This window comes from Alligator mississippiensis, chromosome 1 (assembly GCF_030867095.1).
Source record: "Alligator mississippiensis isolate rAllMis1 chromosome 1, rAllMis1, whole genome shotgun sequence".
Classification (NCBI taxonomy): Eukaryota; Metazoa; Chordata; order Crocodylia; family Alligatoridae; genus Alligator; species Alligator mississippiensis.
Window position 1 is genome coordinate 449,185,525 of NC_081824.1, and position 18,378 is coordinate 449,203,902.

The window sequence follows — 18,378 nt, forward strand, 5'->3', positions numbered from 1 at the left end:
AATCACACCTTTACCTGCATGTGTCGAGGGGGCCCGAGATACACACGTACCAGGAATTGTGGATGTCCAGACGTTACAAACAAGGAGGCCTGTTGGGGACTGTGAGCACGCATTATCTGGAGGGCTATAGATTTGCATTGACTCATGTGAACTATCTAGGTATCTCCAGGGAAACAAGTGTTTTTGTTCATAAAAGTCTGTTAACGCTGGCGGGAGGTCACTGGGATGACAACGTGTAGAGAAAGGGACTGAGGTAAGCTCTTACCTCGGTCCTGGGTAAGCTTTTTGAGATAACTCTCCTGGCGCATGTCCGCGAGGGGCCGGCAGGGGAGATTATGCTTAGGGGCAACCAACGCAGGTTCATTAGAGGCAAGTCCTGTCAGACCAACCTGGTAGCCTTCTGTGACCAGGTCACAAAATCATTAGACGCAAGTGTAGCAGTGGCCGTAGTCTTTCTGGACTTCAGGAAAGCCTTTGACACTGTCTCTCACCCCAGTCTCATTAAAAAACTAGGGGACTGTGGCATCGACACCTACACAGTCAGATTGGTCACTACTGGCTGGAGGGCCGCACTCAGAGAGTGGTGGTGGACGGGCCGTTTCGACCTGGAGGCACGTGGGCAGTGGGGTACCCCAGGGCTCGGTCCTCGGGCCTGCACTGTTCAACATCTTCATCAGCAACTTGGACGAGGGAGTAAAAAGCACCCTGTTCAAATTCACAGACAACACTATGATGTGGGGAGAAGTGGGCACGCTAGAAGGAGGACTAGGGTGTGATCGGACCTGGACAGGTTACAGGGGTGGGCGGATGAGAACAGGTTGGGTTTCAACACTGACAAGTGCAAGGTGCTGCACCTGGGGAGGAAGAACCAGCAGCATACCTACAGGTTGGGGGAACTCCCTTCTCATCAGTGCAACCACACCTTGTCATGCATCCACAGATGCATCTCGAGCAGGTCCAAGGAAGTGATCCTCCCCCTCTATGCGGCACTGGTCAGGCCGCAGTTGGAGTACTGCATCCAGTTCTGGGCACCGCACTTCAGGAGGGATGTGGCCGGCATGGAGAGGGTCCAGAGGAGGGCCACGCGCTTGATCGGGGGGCAGCAGTGCAGGCCCTGCGAGGAGAGGCTAAGGGACCTGAACCTGTTCAGCCTCCACAAGGGAAGGATGTGCGGGGAGCTAGTGGCCATTTGCAAACTGGACACAGGGGACCAGCAGGCACTGGGGGAGTCCCCGTTCCCCCGAGCACTCCCAGGAGTGACTAGAAATAACAGTCACAAGCTGGCAGAGGGGAGATTCAGACTAGACATCAGGAGGCGCTAGCTACTTCACTGTCAGGGCGGCTAGGATCTGGAGCCAACTTCCTAGACAAGTGGTGCTGGCTCCTACCCTGGGGGTCTTTAAGAGGAGGCTGGATGAACACCTTGCCGGGGTTGTTTGACCCCAGTAGTCATGGCAGGGGTTCGGACTTGATGATCTGCACAGGTCCCTTCCCACCCGACCAACTATGAAACTATGTATATTCCTGTTTATAACTGGACTATTGAAAAAGACAACATGGGAAACATCCAGTTGTCCTTGTCAACATACCTATTTGCATCTTTTATCTGTCCAGAACTTTCCATCCCCGCTGTCTTTCCACACAAGTACCTGAATCACTCCCAGGGACCATTTCCCACTAATAACATATATTTGCCTCTCGAATAACAATGATGGCTTGTTCCGTTTAACTTGCCTGGGCTTGGATCAGGCTCCAGCCAGTGCAAGGGCAAGTCTAAAAGTGACAAGAAATATTGCATCCAGATGTAAAACTTGAAGAGGGACAAAGGGAGACAAAATACATTGCTACCTCTGGGATATGCCTGGACTCGTGGGATTAACACTCTTCCTTCACAAAACGTGTCTGATTCCACATGGTCAAGACTTCGTTTCTGTCTCCTCTACCGACATGTGCTTCTGGTAACAGACCTCCCCCCTCCAGCACTGGGTGGACGTGGGGTTTGGCACTGGTTCAGAGGAGGGCCACTGTGGACTCGTGCTGTTTCCTCTGTCCCGGACATGTTTCTCCCCGCTAGCGCGTCCCAGCGCTGCTGTGGTTGGGAGAGGAAAGACCTGCTTGTCTCTGGGCTGCAGTTAGCTACTGACACGGTGGAGGGAGGATGTCAAGGTAATACTGTGAAGAAAGATCAGCTGTTCTAACGAGTTCATCATTGCAGCCATCTTTAGACCGGCAATCAAATAATGACATTTCAGTAATTTGTGCTATAGGATCTTCTGTGTTCTCAAAAGGCAAAATTGAACTAGAGTTTCAGAGCGGGGAGACTGCTTGTTTCATGACTGATGTCATGATTTTCATCTTTTGTTTCACAGGTCATGCAGAAAAATGTAGATGCTCTTCTGGAGGGTTTTGGGAACATACATACATTTTTCGCAACATACAGGACCTTTGCCTCTCCTGGTGAGGTCCTAGAAATGCTCCTCAGCAGGTAAGAGCCAAGAGCTGTGGAGGAAGCTGTGATGGCCTTTAGAGGTGGGACGTTGCAAGAAATGATCTCAAATAGTTTTGAAGATGGCATACTTAAGAAGTTAATGCTATGCATGTATTTCTAACGAGCTTGAAAAAGTCAGTGTTTCAGTTGAAACAGGGTTGAAAATGCCTCCTCAGAGCTGAGTACTTTCTCAAACAAGGAGACCAATAAGTAAATTGGACTGCTTGGTTCCTTAGTGGAAAGAGAGGACAGCTGGAGGCAAGCAGTCCTCCAAACAGCTCAACACACTGCTGGGAAAATCCAGAGTTAACAAATCCAGGCTGTCGCTGTCCCTCTGCATAACTCTTTGCCGCATGAATCGGCCTGTGCTGGATCAGGACCTTTCTATCTCATCCCCCTGCTCTCTGCAAGTCCATTCATAGTGTCTGAGGAAGGCCAACAAAAGTCTGTAGCTCTCTGAAGAAGTTATTGTCTCAGTGCCACCCTGCCCTGCCTCCTGCCTGCCCCTAGCAGTGGTCTCCAGAACAGGTATAAAGCATACCATTAGGCACCATGTCTCAGCATTAAATTCTCCCACAAGCATATTTCAAAGGAAAATGTGGGCAGCCTTTAATATGTATAGATTTGCAATGGCCAAGTTTTTTCCTACAACAGTCGGTAAAGAAGACTTCTATTTTTCCTAGCAGCAAATAATTAACATCTTTATTTTGCAACTAATTCTTCTAATGTAATGTAACACAAAAGGGTGGGCCATATTGTACCATTTAGTTGCTGGAAATGCCCTGGTGTAGAAGGAAGCAGAAGAGGGAGGGGGACAGGGCTAAGACTCGACCTCCTTCCCGTCCTCTTTGTGGTGATATGCCACTGAAAGGTGATATCCATCTGAGAGTGAACAGCGAGAGCAGTCTCAATACGCTTACGACTTCAGAAAATGCAACAGCCTCTCTCCGCGTATGGAGAACATGAGGGGCGGAGGGGAAATCTTATAACAGCAGCCCTTCCCCAAAGGGCAGTCTCAATCTGGTCCTCAGCTGGATGAGGGTGGGCTGACAGCTGGAGAAGAAATTATGTTAAACCAAAGTCCTGTAGAAAGGGACTCCTTGGGGCACAAGGGTGCTAACTACAGGGGCTGCCTGCCTCCTCGCTCCACTCTGTAGCACCTTCGTGCCCGGCCAGTCCCTCCATTGCCCAGTGCTGCCCCCGAACTGGGACTGATGCTCCCTTTCAGCCTGGGACTCTTCTGCCCTGGCACAAAGTGCTGTGGTCCTGGGTGCACGTGCAGATGCTGTGCCTGGGAGCAGTTGACTCTGGCGCCAAGTGCACCAGAGTTTATGGCTCGCCTTAATGTCACGTGTAGATGCACCCGATGTGCAACACACTCTCTTTGGTGCTGGACTAAGCCAGCAGCCCTGGGGTGGGAGCAGGTCTAGTTATCACCAATCTATATGCAGTCTTCTCCTTTCTTCCAAGCCCTCCCACCTTTCCAACGATGAGGTCTGCTAATCTAGCTCTTCCATTTAACCAGATCCCCCCTTTGCTGTCCAGCCTCACTATTAGAAAAAAAAAAACATCTTATTTGAGTCTCAGTGAAAGCGTGATGTAGCCATGATAGTCCAGTAATTATGGGAAAGGCAGGGATTTCTGAAGAAACCTCTCACATCTTTTACTCTGCTCAGGGTCACAACGTGATCCTTGTCCCCCCAAACTGGCCAGATTTGGTTTCCTCTCTGACTTGGGGAGTGGTTTTCCTGCTGCTCTTTTGTGCTTTTGCAGACTAATCAGAATAGTGATAAGAACGTAAATGGATATGACAAGGACATTTTACTAAGGCGTAGTTACGTTCTTGTCCGTCGTGATCTCTGATCACACCTGCTGGTCCTGTTACCCTGATGGGCTGTGCGGTCTAGTGGTGCTGAAGAGTCTAGTGGTGTTGCCCTTCCAAGTATGTTGAGCTTGTTTTTTAAATAACTCTCTAAAATATCCATTTTGATGTTTAGGCATGGAAAGCTGGAGACCTTGAGCTGCAGAGGAGATGAAAGTCCAGATTTCTCAGCGGACTCCAGGGCAGTCCTCGGGAAGTAAGTGCGCTGTACAACAAAACCTCAGTCAGGATTCAAGGGATGTGGTAAAACTAATCATCTTTTATAGATATATATATATATATATATATATACACACACACACACACACATGCACACAGAGCCATCCTTATTGTTATCAGCAAAGAATTCACTGTATCATGCCTACATTAATTGACACAGACTGGGATGCTGTCCGAAAACCGAACAGAAACTGTCCTTTATTTTGGGGTCAGTAATTTCTGGGGGACAAACAAAGCATGCTTGTTGCCCTTGCTTCTTTTCACCACATGTTATGCAAATATGCATGTTATTGTCTGTTGTGGATTTCATTTTCTATTCTGGAAATGCCAACATACTCTAGGGGGGATGTAGCCCTGATTGTGCTTGCATGTGATGCATGTGTGTATGTCTGTGAGCATGTGTTTGTGCATGCATGTGCCTGTGTGCACACGTGCATGTGTACATGCATGTGTGTGCACTCATCTTTGGCATGCACAAGTATGTGCTTGCATGTGTCTGTGCATGCACAAGTGTGCATGTATCTGCATGCATGTATCTGCATGACTGTATCTCTGTGTGCTTGCATGTGATGCATGTATGTGTGTATGTCTGCGTGCATGTGTTTGTGTGCATGCAGGTGCCTGTCCCCCAAATCCTACATGCTGGAATTTCTTAAGCATTGGTTAATTGGTCATTTGATTAATCATTCATCCTTGTGGATTTTTAAATTGTGTTTACATTTGGATGCTGAAAACGGTGAAACTGAACCTTTCTTAAATGAAAAAAGAAGATGTCTTCTTCTGCCTCTAGTTCCATACGGACCATTACTTAGTTTTTAAGAGGCAGGAGTCTAATGAACCTTCCCTCAGCACGTCTATACATTGTCATCTGCATGCTCTGAGGTTTGGTATGCACTGGCAGTATAAAGGACTTGAAGGATTATATTTGATCCCCCCTTGTTGATCCCGCTGACTCCCTTCAGCTCTCGGCAGTGAGTGTATGGCTCTGAGTTTCTCTATAAGAGTGCTAGCACAGCTTCCGGCAAGTAAATTAACACAGTTTCCCACATTAAGTAAATTGTCTTAACTCCCATGATCTTGCTTGTCAATGATTGGATTTAAGCAAGGGTTCAAGTAGCTTCAATTCTTTCATTTCTTTTGGGAAAAAACAAGTTCCACATCCTTTTCTGTCATGTGCCATCTCGTCAGTACCCCAGGACTAGTAAATCCAAGACGAGAGTCTAACTTCCAAGCCCTTACACAGCATCTTCCCTCCCAGAAACATCCTTTCTACAAAGTTTCATGAATAGGGTTTTTAGTTTTCCGAAGTTTAACATTGCTCATTCCTAAGACATTCTGGCAGGGGGGTGTTACAGAGAAAGCCACAGGTTTTCAAACCCCACTACAAAATGATTATTAATACTTACCATTACACGTTATAAAATATCTGACCTACCAGTCCTACCATCGGGAAATCCTCTTAACTGGGGGGCTGTGGGGCTGTGAAGTGCGAGTATGGCATGTTCTGGGAAGCAGCAGCTGTTGAGTCTGGACCTGAGATGGTCGAAGCTCGATCTTATCTCTAAGTCTGATGTTAATAAAGTGCTGAATAACCTGCTTCTCTTTGGGTTTACTTGGGAAGAAATATAAATTAGTGGCTAAAATAATGGCCTTGCAAACCAGGACTTCCTGAGGCTACTGCCCACTCTGGAACAGATGTGTTTTAATCCCCTATATACTTTGCTTAAGGCTTTATCAGAGCCTCTGGAAACTGCAGCGGGGTGCAGCAGCCAGTCTTGGTCCCAGTCCTGATCTGAATGCATGGGGAGGGGCAGTTTGGGTCAGGGCAACCCCAATCCAGATGTGTGGGGGAGGGGAAGGGAAGAGTGGCCCGGATGTGGGGGATGGGGGAACAGCTGGATCCTCCCCCTCTATGCGACACTGGTCAGGCTGCAGTTGGAGTACTGTGTCCAGTTCTGGGCGCTGCATTTCAGGTGGGACGTGGACAGCATGGAGAGGGTCCAGAGCAGGGCCACCCGCATGATCCGGGGACAGCAGGGCAGACCCTATGAGGAGAGGCTATGGGACCTGAACCTGTTCAACCTTTGCAAGAGAAGGCTGAGGGGGGACCTGGTGGCCATCTGTAAACTTACTACAGGAGACCAGCGGGGTTTGGGAGAGACCTTGTTCCCCTGAGGGTCTCCCTGAGTAACAAGGAATAACGGCCGTAAGTTGCTAGAGAGTAGGTTTAGACTAGACATCCGAAGGCACTGCTTCACAGTCAGAGCGGCTGGGATCTGGCACCAACTCCCAAGGGAAGTGGTGCTGGCTCCTACCCTGGGGGTCTTTAAGAGGAGTCTCGACGTTTACCTGGCTGGGGTCATTTGAGCCCAGTTTTCTCTCCTGCCAGGGCAGGGGTCGGACTAGCAGATCTACAAGGTCCCTTCCCACCCTACATCTATGAATCTATGAATTGTAAAGTGGGTTTGCATTATGCAAATGTGACTGATGTGCCATGCTCCAGGAATGCGTGTAGAGAAGAAATCGAAGGAAACCTGTATTTACTGTCTCCTGATACAAGAATTTAGGGCCACCTCATTAAATGATGAGGCACCAGGTTTGAAACAACCAAAAGGAAGCACTTTTTCACACCTCACTAATTTGTGAAACACATCACCCCCAGATGTTGTGGAGGCCAGTACTATAACCAGGTTCAGGAAAAGACTGCAACTACCCTTTCGAAAGTTGTCAATCTGGGGCTGTCAGTCATAGGGCTTAGGGATGTCCACGTGCGTGGTGACTTAGCAAACATCGAGACGGAGGATGCATCTCTCTATTCACTTTCTCCTACTTGTCCTCCAAAACATCTGCTCCTTACCACTTGTGGAGACAGTGTTGCGAGATAGCCGGGCCTCTGCTCTGAGCCAGATTGTGATTCTTACGGTCCTATGTATCATGTCTGTACAGGAGAATGGGCATTATTCCTGCCTGTCTGTGGGAGAGCAAGGGGAGAGACTGGCAGACCTCAAAAGCTGTGGTAGTGGCTTAGCTGAAGTTTACCCACTCAAGTAGGCATTTCTTCTTTGTGTGACACTAGGAGAGAAGCACTGCAGAAAGTGGCCCAAATGTAGCAAGAAAAAAAGAAAGCAAGAAAAGTAGAAAGCGAGAAAGCCAGGCAATTTGTGTGTTGTGTAAAGGTTGTGTTTGGGGCAGGATGTTCGTGTTTTCCTGTGTCTCTTTTACTTTGTTTGCTGTAATACTAGATCAAATTGGAGGATGGTGATATAGCTAAAAATAGTTATAATTGTCCTATATTTTGCATCTTGAGGATACAATTCAGTGTTCATTCACTAGTTTGATGAGTAATTAAGAGTGGTAAAATGTGTGTCAGTGAGTTTAGACCAGGATTACGGAAAAAGGTGCCCAGATCAGAATTCCTTGCTTGCTCATAGCAGAAGGAATAGATTCATCTTTTTATACAAGTTTGAATGACAAATATCACTGTTACAAAGACTGATTATGACTGGATTTTGTCAATGTATTTCTTTTCAGTCCAATCATCTTCTTCTTGAAAACTTGGCTGCACTTTAGCCCTGAAGATTTCAAAGAGCCACCGAAGTACCACACACTGCAGAAAGTAATAGCACACCTGAACAAGAACGTCCCTGGCTGTGACATTGAAATGGAGGCCAAACACCTCCTCCACCAGTTTCAAAACGAAGCAGAAAATGAGAGTAAGTTATATTTTTTTTCAAGCTATCACTTCATCATCTCCGAAACTGCACTAAAGAATTGCATTTTGGGAGGTAAATGTTAGCAACAATTATATTGCCAGGGCCTAATCCTGATATCACTTACACGACAGGATCAGGCCCTGTAGACCTTTGGGTTTTTCTGGCTCTGTCCCTGGTGAATCTCTCCTGGGAGAGTGGGTAAAGAGTGGGTAGAAACACAAATCTGCAGTGGGGAATCACAGGCCTGGTCGTGCGGATTGGAAACTGGCAACTTGGCATTTCAGAGAATTTGCCAGCGCACAAGAGTCAGAGCAGCAGCCAAGAGGCAAATTGCCTTTGCATTTTCAGCACCTTGGAAGTATGGCCAAAGCTGCTCTCTACCTACTTTTCCCCTTGCAAAGAGAAAAATCTCATCAGGTGTTACCGTGCTCTGACCAAAGGCAGCTTCAGGCAAAGCCTTTTTGTCGTGAAGCATGTCTTGCTAGTGACCACCATAGCACAGGAAGTGCGTGTGAGTGTTTTTTCCTCTTTGAGTGTTGGGCTTCTGACCTCCAAGGACAGAGAAATAACTTACATTCCAGGTCAAAGACCTGCTGAAACAATGGTGAGCTGTGGCAATACAAGAATGCTATATGTCCAGCATCAAATTGACACACGGTCCTTAACCCAGTTAGAAACTTTCCTGTGGCAAATCACTTGCTGGGTATGCTTCTTGGACCTGGTGCAATGTGTTAATGTCTCGCTTTGGCACAGAAGTGAAAGCAAATGATATATGAAATAGAGGATACAAAAGCAAAGCAGTATTTTAACCCCATAAACTTGACCTGGTGGATGTTCCAGAAAGAAGGTGTTATTTTAGAATTGGGTTCACCGCCAGATAAACTCAGGCATTTAAAGGTGGATAAAAGATGCATTGCATCCCTCAAAAAGGGAGTTCCCCGGCCAACTTTTTCTTCAGCCCCAAAAACATTCATATCTCCAAGGTTGCTAATAGGTGTCTAATGAGGTTCTGTCCTGGATTTGGTTCCAGTGGGCCAAGAAAATGTTCAGGTCTATGTTTCGATCCAACTGTTGTTCAAAGCAAGCAGAAGTTTCCAGGGGTTTTGTTCTTGCATTTATTTCTTGTAGTAATATTTGAAAAAGGTTCTTAAACTTTGAGTGACAGACACCTCACTTGACTGAGAAGTGTCAATGAGTTAGACTATAGGGGAAATGCCAGTGGAAATTAAGAGGTTTACATCTTGTAGAACAAGATTTAGAGTTGATTTTACTGAGTTAAGATAAAGAGAGAGAGAGGGGAGATGCCAGTTGGGGAGGGAAGGAATCAGAAATGGAGGACAGAGAACTGATTTTTGTAAACAATTGTTAAAAATTCTATTTCTGTGGCTTCTTTCCATAAACTATCCATACATAACTAAGGCTGGTAGAGCCATTTTCACTCACCTCATTTAGCTCAAAATAAACTGGTGTATCTAGGCCAGCCTGGGGACCATCCCGAGGACCATCCTGCGGACCAGCCAGGAGACCAGCCCAAGGGCCAGCCCGGGGAACTGCCTGAGGTCCACCCCGGGGAGCAGCCCAAAGGCCAGCCTGGGGAGCAGCCGGAGGACCAACCTGGGGACCATCCCGAAGGCCAGCCAGGGGCCCTGCCCGAGGACCAGCCCAGGGACCTGCCCGAGGTCCAGCCTGGGGAGCAGCCTGAGGGCCAGGCGGAGGACCAACCTGGGGACCAGCCCGAGGGCCAGCCCAGGGACCAGCCCGACACCCATCTGGCAGACCGACCTTGGGACCTGCCCGAAGTCCAACCCAAGGGCCAGCCTGAAGAGCAGCCCGAGGGCCAGCCTGGGGACCTGCCCGAGGTCCAGCCCGGGGTGCAGCCCGAGGGCCATCCCGGGGAGCAGCGGGAGGAACAACCTGGGGACCAGCCCAAGGGCCAGCCAGGGGACCTGCACAAGGTCCAGCCCAGGGACCTGCACGAGGTCCAGCCCGAGGGCCAGCCGGAGGACCAACCTGGGGACCAGCCTCAGGGCCAGCCCAGGGACCAGCCTGAGGACCATTTGGGGGACCGACCTTGGGATCTGCCCAAGAGCCAACCTGGGGACCTGCCCAGAGTCCAGCCCAAGGGCCAGCCCAGGGACCTGCCCGGGGACCAGCCCAGGAACCTGCCTCAGGAAAAGGTATGGTCTAGAACCTTTTGTTCAAAGTATTCAATATGAAAAGGGGATGAGGAATTGCCAATATTTGTCTTATAAGTGAAAATTGAATTTCCACATGCATTGTTTACTCCTGTCCCCCAGAAAGCTGTTTATAGCTGTGACCAAACACAAGCGCACGGCTGCAAACAGCTTAAATGGCCCACTGGGTGAAAATCTGGCCCCTCATTGCATGTGGTGTCAGCTAAAGATGTTTCAAAACGTAGTGTCTTGTGTAACGTGTGTCTGCTGGGGCTCCCAACCTGTGGGTGTTTTCAGAATGGGAGGGGGGCAAGGGAGCAGAAGGAGTTGAGTCTCAGGGTTTTTCAGCCCCCGCTACAGAGTGGGGTCAGTGTATTACAGGCCCCCCAAAGTGGGGTGGCTCCAATTCACCCACTCCACCCCTCAACACCAGCTGCAGAGCCCCAAGAACGAGCTCCCTCCACTGCCTTTCCCCCCTCCCATTCTGAAACAGCCAACACTGGCACAGAGCTTGGCCCTTGTTGTGGAAACCTGCTTGCAGGCTCCCAGCGGGCAGCTAGATCCCCACCCCTCCAGACCAACAGTGAACTTCTGTTTGGTCTCGGGCAACGTAGGAACTCAGAACGCTTTGCAAAAATCATTCTGAGTTAGAGCTGGGAGCTCCACTTCTCTCTGCACCCTTACGGCACGTCCACACATGCAGCATGTGTGCTTGCAGCAGCTCAAATAGGAGCGGCACGTATTTGAGCCGGGGATTTCTGCCTCACCAAATGCCTGGCCACACCCTTTGGTGTGGGGCAAGTTGTGCCATCTGGGGCAAAATAAGCCCGCCCAGCTCCTCCCAGATCTGCAGCGAGGGGGAGATAGAGCCTGGGGCCAGCAGCTGCTTGCAGGAGTGAGGTGGGACAGGGGGTGGGGATAGGTGTGGGGGGATTGTGGGGGGCCTGTGGGTGAGCGGGGACTGTGGGAGGATGCTGCTCAGGTAGGGTGGGTCCTCTGCCCTCCAACAGGGCATAGCTCCCCAACACAGCACATGGACTGCCGCCCCCAGGACCACAGCATTCCCCCCCTGCCAGGCCCACATGTCCCCTGCAGGGCCCACAGCTCCCCGACATAGCCTACCCCCACAATACCTCAGCCCCCCGTGCACAGCCCGCAGCTCACTGGGAGCAGCAGTGAGCACTGGGGCACTTGGGGCCTCCTGGCACATCCCCCCATGTGGCACAGCAGTGCGGCTCGGCACTGGCCGCTGCTCTGCCACATCACCTGGGCCCACTCCCGGAGACCACCTGTCATGCTGGCCCAGGTCCTGTGTGCATGGGCACCACATGCCATCGGGTGGGGCCTGTTTCATGCGTGCAGGACCCATCCCGCCTCAATACCCAGTCCCCGTGAGGGGCACGGGGCACCCGCAAGTGACAGCATGAGTGGCCCAGAGCTACCCAAAAGCGCATGGTGCTATACTAAACCAGGCCAGGCCTCGGCTGAGTTGCCCTGCCCCCACAGTGAGGAAGGGATTGGGGCTGGGGCTGGGGCTGGGACAAGCTGCCCAGCCGGGGCAGGGGGATGTGGGACTTGGGGAGGGGGTTGGGGGTGGCGCGGCTTGCTCTGGGTGGAAGGGGGCAAACAGCAGCAGGGCATAGCCCCCACTCCTGGCACTGCCGCACTTGCATTCTGTGCCCCCTCACCCCAGATGGGCAACTGGCGGGCGATGCCCTACTGCCACTTACCCAGCCGGGGCAGAGAGGCACAGGATGTGGGCACAGCAGTGCGGGGAGTGGGGTCTATGCCCTGATACTGCTTGCCCCCTTCCACCTGGAGCAAGCTGAGTTTGCATTGTGCCCCTCCCTGCCATCCGTCCTGGCTGGGTAAGAGGCAGCGAGGCATATCCCCCACTCCCCGCACTGTTGTGCCCGCATCCCAGGCTCCCCTGCCCTCCTGCCCCTGTCCCATGCATCCCTCCCCAGCTGGGCAGAAGTCAGAGGAGTCTGTAAACACAAAGGAGTGCAGAAGATGGAAGCAAAGCTTCCAGGGTTTTGGAATATTACTTTCCATATCACAACCTTGCCCAATAGGTAATGGCAGAGAAAGGTCAGTAGGCGCATCGGCCCTGCAGGAGCTCCTTCCTGAGCAAAGCTCATTGTGCAGTCAGGAATGCTACCGTTTCTTTCAGCAGACAAGGTTCTTTGGCTAAAAGTGCTGTCTTTTATTAGACCAACTAAACACCCATTTCAAACGGCAAAAATCGATATCTTCTGTGTTTCAGGGGTGTTAGTTGTAGATGGAATACTAAATATGAATACTTCATTACAAATACCAAACCAAGTTACTCCTGGAGGTAGGACACCACCACTAACAACATTCAAGTACCAGGCATAGACCCAAAATACCTGCTTCTGGTTCTGCTCTTTCATCCCTACTGCTTCCATCATGTTTCTGACTTTTTCCCTTCATTTATTTTTCATTATTTACCTCTCTGAATGCTCATCATCTCCTTCATGCGTACCTTCCATGGCCGCGTGTTCATCACCTCCTCCTTCCTCCACCTCTGATTTGCTCTGTCTGCACCTTACTCCCAGGAGAACGAAGACGCCTACGTCATTCACTGCTCAGTGCCGAACAGTCAAGGTGTTGTGTACAAAGGCATTCTGGTAAGTGATGTGGAAGAGCTGTGTAGATTTATTACAGGATGTGTTTTCACTCGGGATGACAAGTTACATGTAAATTCTCTGCTGCTCTGATTCACACCAAGACAAAGCTTTGAAATATTAGGGGCCACCTCATGCCCTTGATTCTTAGGTGAATTGACATGGTTATTTTAGGAGTCAAAGTACATTCCACCTCCCAAACTTTTCTCTGGGCTTTCAGCTGGATAATATCCACCACTTGTCCTCAGTCATTGACTAAGGTACCAAGAAACCATGCACGCCATTTGTATGAATGGGCCTGTCTGCACAGGTAGGCAGACAGATACACTGAAGAGCAGCTTGGTGGCAAGTCACCGAAAGATGCTGTAGAGCACTAGAAAATTAGGATCCCAAAGGGCATATACTTCTAAATATCATAGTGTATTACCCCTCATTTTCTCTTATAGAAAAGTAGAGCTGGAAGAGACCTCAGGAGGCCATCTAATCTAACCCCCTGCTGAAGGCAGGATGATTCCTAACTAAACCTTTCCACTCAAGTTATGTCTGACCTATTCTTAATACTGCAGAAACCAACCTCCCACACAACTACTATTCTCAATGCCCAAAACACCAAGAAGAACCATAACCTGCTACAGTTAAAGCAAGGAGGCGGAGGTCCAATCCCAAATGTGGTGCTTGGTAGGACCCCGAGCAGAGAAGCAAAACCCAGGAACTTGTAGGTTTTTTTAGTTCTAACAAGAGCAATCAGCACACCCGAGTCCAAATCCCCAGCCAAGAGACAGTGTTCCCAGTGCGTTTGCTGTCCTTCCCAGTCTTGAGTTCTCTGCAAATTTGCTCAGGAAGCTCTTTATTCCTGCATCCAAATCATCTGAACAGCAGCAGAGCCGGGGCAGATCCCTGTAGGAGTCCACTCAAAGCCTCCTGCCGTTCCCACCTGGATCCAGGCAGAATGACCTTTGCTTGTGGCTGCTGAGCCAGTTGTCTATCTGCTTTGGAGTCATTTGCTTTTCCCCATGTTTCTCCCAGTTGTTTGTGAGAAGGTTGTATGGGACTTTCCAGTGAAAGGGAAACCGTTTAGAGGGAAACCCTGGGCCAGATGCATGGTGAGGGAGATGCTGCTTGTGCCATCTCACTGGCCCAAGGTAGATTTAGGCAGGTAAAGCCTTGATGGCATAGGACCAGCCTAGTGGCTTCTGAGACTCTGCTACGTGTGGGTGACCACGCTGCAATGAAAGATTTCCGAGAGACAGAGGCAAAATAAAAGAACATTCATAGTGGTCTTTTTTACACTAGGGACAAACCAAATCTAGAGACGCAGCTTGGTAGAGTAAAATACACACAGAAACCGTCACCCTTTGCTAGGATGTTCTGTGCACAACACTATTTCCATCTCTCTGTAATTTCCATTTGTGCACTGTCTGTACCTCAGCGATGAGACACCAAACCAACATGCCAGATAGATAAAGTGAAAACAAATGTCAAGAAACAAGGAAGTAAAATATTTCACTGCAAAATGCTTTTTCCAGTTAACGAGCCAAGACACAACTAGAGATGTGATCTCAAAAATTATGAGAAAATATGATCTGGACATGGAGGAAGCTGGAAACTACCAACTTGTGCAGGTCATTTCGGAACACAAAGGTAAGAGAGCAAAACTTTTTGCTGGTTCAAATATCCTCCTCATATTTGCAGAAGAACATGCCTATGAATCCATTTTAGAAATAGTGCAGTGCTTCATCTCATAGCCAGGTGGAGTAGACCTCCCTCTTGATTACCTGGTAGGAGTCAGCACACCTCTACTCCCCTTTGGGATGTCATGCATGCAGCTGGGGAAGACTGACACTTAGAGATCCAGCGCTGACATGTGTCCCGCTGTCTGAAGTCAGGGCCAAATGAAACAGAAGAAAGGTCTGGGAGCGTCACCTGTACCCTGACTGGTGCCCAGAAAGCCACAGGGACGACACAGTCCAGATCCACTCCCTGAAATCCATCCTGCTTGAAAAAATCTACGACCTCTGCACCAGGAATTTGTGATGACTTGTGTAATCTCCGCATCACGGTATTAATTCTGGTGCAGCACAGTACAGCCTCCCTCTCCTCCAGTTAGTTAAGTATTGTCTGAAGCCGTTTTTTGTCCTGATATGTCCCGTCTCCTTGTGAGTGATTACATCCTTGACTTCAATAACTTCCTGGAGAAGACTGAAGTTTACTAGATGTTTCAAATGGGCACAGCTCCTTTCTTCCTCGTGCATGTAAACTGAGTCACAGGGCTATATCCCACTTCACCTTGTGTGCCTAACCAGCGTGGCCACAGCCACATAGCTGCCGTTTTGGATAGGGTTGTGCTGCAGCTCAGCATGTTTGGAGCCATGAACAGGTCAGATGCGCTCACTAGGCCGTACTATAAGTCATGACATTTTGGCTGGCCAAAAGCTCATTGGAGAGGTGGGAGGAGAATGAGGGCCCTCCCATACTTTAATGTTCAAGCTAATGGGAAGGCTACTCATCCAGGGAGCAGGACACCCAGGGCCTAGCCCCACCTTCCAGAGTTAGGAAGTATTTCCTCATTTCCAGCTTAAATGCCCCCTGTTGCAATGGAAGCCCGTTACTATACCTGCTATCATCACAGACAACTAGAGATCCTCTTTACAAGTAACAACCCTTTCTGAAGATTTCTAACACCCCCTCCATTTTCTCAGGATTATATAATCCAGGTCTTCCAACTTTCCTGTCTAGGACAATATTAGACACTTCCTCATTGTTGCTGCTCTTCTCCAGACTCTTTTCACTTCATCTGTTTGTCGTAAAGCACGATGCCTTGAACTGGCCACAGTTTTCAAGCTAAGGCCTCCCCAATGCTGAATATCATTGAAAAATGGTTTCCCCTACTTTGCACACAACATGCATGTTAATACAGCTCCATATGCTCTTGCTCTTTATCAGTTTTTGTAAGAATATTGCAGTGATGACTCATATTTAGCTTGTGCTCTACTCCTGTAACTATTATACTATCCTTTCATTAATTTAAGACCGTTTTTTCCAATTGGTCAAGGTCATTGAGAATCCTCAACCTATCTTCCAGATCATCTGCTGTCCTACCTCGCTTGGCATCATCTGCAGATTTCCTAAGTGTATGCTCAGTTCCTTGAGACCTCCAGGACACATTTTATGTGGACTGAGATAAGAGGTCATTAAACACATTGCCTTTTCCGTATTGAGCAATTTTAATTCCCTTTCCCCAGTCAGTAATGGACCTGCACTTCCTTTGGTCCTTGACATCTAACTTCACAGGATGCTTGTGTGTCTCGGACTAGCTGTATTGCAGTGCCTTGGTCTGCCTGGAGTTTTCCTTTCTTGTCATCTGTAGTATTGTAGCTATGTTTCTACATTTGGAGAGATTCCTTGTTAAGTTTCAAGTCACAAAAGCATTTGCTGTTTAGACAAGCCAGTCCGTTGATGTGATTCTTAACCTTCCTTACACAGGGATGGCATATCCTAGTGCCCTTAATATTCTCTCGAAGGTACAACCAAATTCCCCGATTCCTTTTTCCTTTAAACTTACTGTCCATGGGATCCTGGCCACCAGTTGTTTGAGGTTTTGCACGCCCACGCTAATCTTTACTATTTATTTGAACTATTGTCATGCCAAAAGCCATACTTATGGTCAAAGACCCTACTGGGGAAAGCACTGTATAAATCCAGAGCATCACCCACAGAATAGCTTCACCTTCACAGAGGGCTACTGGATTGTAGGCATTGTACTTGCAGTGTTTGGCAAGCCCTAAGCCTGCTGAGTATCTTGAGTGGCAGGAGGAGAGTCTACCATCAATCCCTGACCATTGCGAGGTCAAACTATCATCACCATCAAATCAGCAGCAGTATCAGGCCCTGCACTGGATTTACAGCCCTCTTTCAGAGCCAGTGAAGAGAGGGAGGATGCAAAGGGAGGGGAGAAAGCCAGGTTGAGCAGGTTTCTTTCTGCTCGCCTCTGGGACCCAGCAACCCAACACCCCAGTGTCCCCCCTCCCCACACAGGCACCTTTTTGGAAAACAGCTGTCTCCCATTGCTAGCAGACAGGGACCTGTGAGCTCAGGGAGCAGCAATCTCCTCTGATGCCAAAAGACAAAGTTCAATCCCTGCTCTTGGTTAATGATGAGGTAAAGGGGTTGTTTCAGCTGAATGGAAAAGAATTTGCCTTGACCTTTTTGTTGAATAAAGGACCCAACACATGCAAGCTGTAGAAAACCACACATGGAAATGATGCATTAAGGAAGCAAGTCAAATGATTGCCTTTCAACCTAAATGTACAGCCTGTGTGTATACGTCATGCTACTCTCTGTAGTCAATGATCTCGGAGCCAGAAAACTGTTTCATGTAGTGCACAGGTAAGTTTGGTGTTATCAGACTTCCAGAAGCATAATTTTGGACGGTACAACATCTTCTCATACTTTTGCTGGTGGGAAAGGAGATGTTATAATTAGTAAAAACCAAATTAAAGAACCTTATTTGGACTTCTAAGTGGCATGTGTCCAGCCAGCATGCACCTCTGAATGCTCACCAGTTTTCTATGCTTGCTTGCAGTGCTACTATCCAGAGTCAATCACTCGACGCTTCTTTGCTTTTCTCTTTCTGCAGAGCTAGTCTTCCCACAGGAAGCAAATGTGCTTTCTTATATGAACAGCCAGGGGAACGCAGACATCAGCCAAAGAAGAAAGCCAGCTTTCCGTGCCTCCCCATTGTCTGCTGCAGACAAGAAAAAGAGGAGGCGCCTACCTCGCCTCTTTAGAGGCAGCAGGGTCAGACCCGAATGAGAGCATCCTGACAAGGAGCTGACACGAATACCATTCTCAGGCTGGGGGAGACTGGGAGCCTGTGGGGGGTTGGGGTGCAGGCATGGGAGGGATGGGGTCAGGTGGGAATGGGGAGCAGAAGGGAATATAATTTATGTTCAGGAGGGATGTTGGGCACAAGGAGTGGGAGGGAGAGGGGGAAAATGGGAGGGAGGTTTGTTACAAGGCGGGGATAAGGGTAGGGTTTTGCAATTGCAAGAAAGCAGACCCCTGGGTGGGGGAAGGGGTATATACCCTTCCCCTTGCCCCCCCAGCCCTGCCGGTGCCCCTCACTCCCAACCCACAGCCCCTTTCCCACCCACCCCCATACCTCCTGGTGCTCCTTCCTTATCCTGCAGAGAATGAAAGTAGCCATCAATCCCTTCTTCAATTGCCCTGATCCCCCTCAGCCTGCTCACCTCTG

General features: G+C 49.0%; 1 protein-coding gene across 1 annotated transcript; it reads left to right on the plus strand.

The window, feature by feature from the left end:
• The first annotated feature begins 1,166 nt into the window (after positions 1–1,166).
• LOC132249429 (ral guanine nucleotide dissociation stimulator-like) lies at positions 1,167–17,999 on the plus strand. The gene is made up of 9 exons (XM_059724531.1): positions 1,167–1,217; positions 2,370–2,485; positions 4,486–4,566; positions 8,121–8,302; positions 9,779–9,934; positions 10,079–10,479; positions 13,059–13,127; positions 14,651–14,765; positions 17,761–17,999. Exons 1-9 carry the CDS (start codon positions 1,167–1,169, stop codon positions 17,934–17,936), a joined length of 1,347 nt encoding a protein of 448 aa, XP_059580514.1. The 3' UTR covers positions 17,937–17,999.
• The last annotated feature ends 379 nt before the right edge of the window (positions 18,000–18,378 follow it).

Excerpts from the sequence above, each read along its gene's own strand:
- LOC132249429 (XM_059724531.1), top strand. The coding sequence starts at position 1,167 with ATGTGCGGGGAGCTAGTGGCCATTTGCAAACTGGACACAGGGGACCAG. Across the intron at positions 9,935-10,078 it reads ACCTGGGGACCATCCCGAAG|ACCGACCTTGGGACCTGCCC; the intron begins GCCAGCCAGGGG and ends CCCATCTGGCAG. Across the intron at positions 13,128-14,650 it reads TTGTGTACAAAGGCATTCTG|TTAACGAGCCAAGACACAAC; the intron begins GTAAGTGATGTG and ends TGCTTTTTCCAG.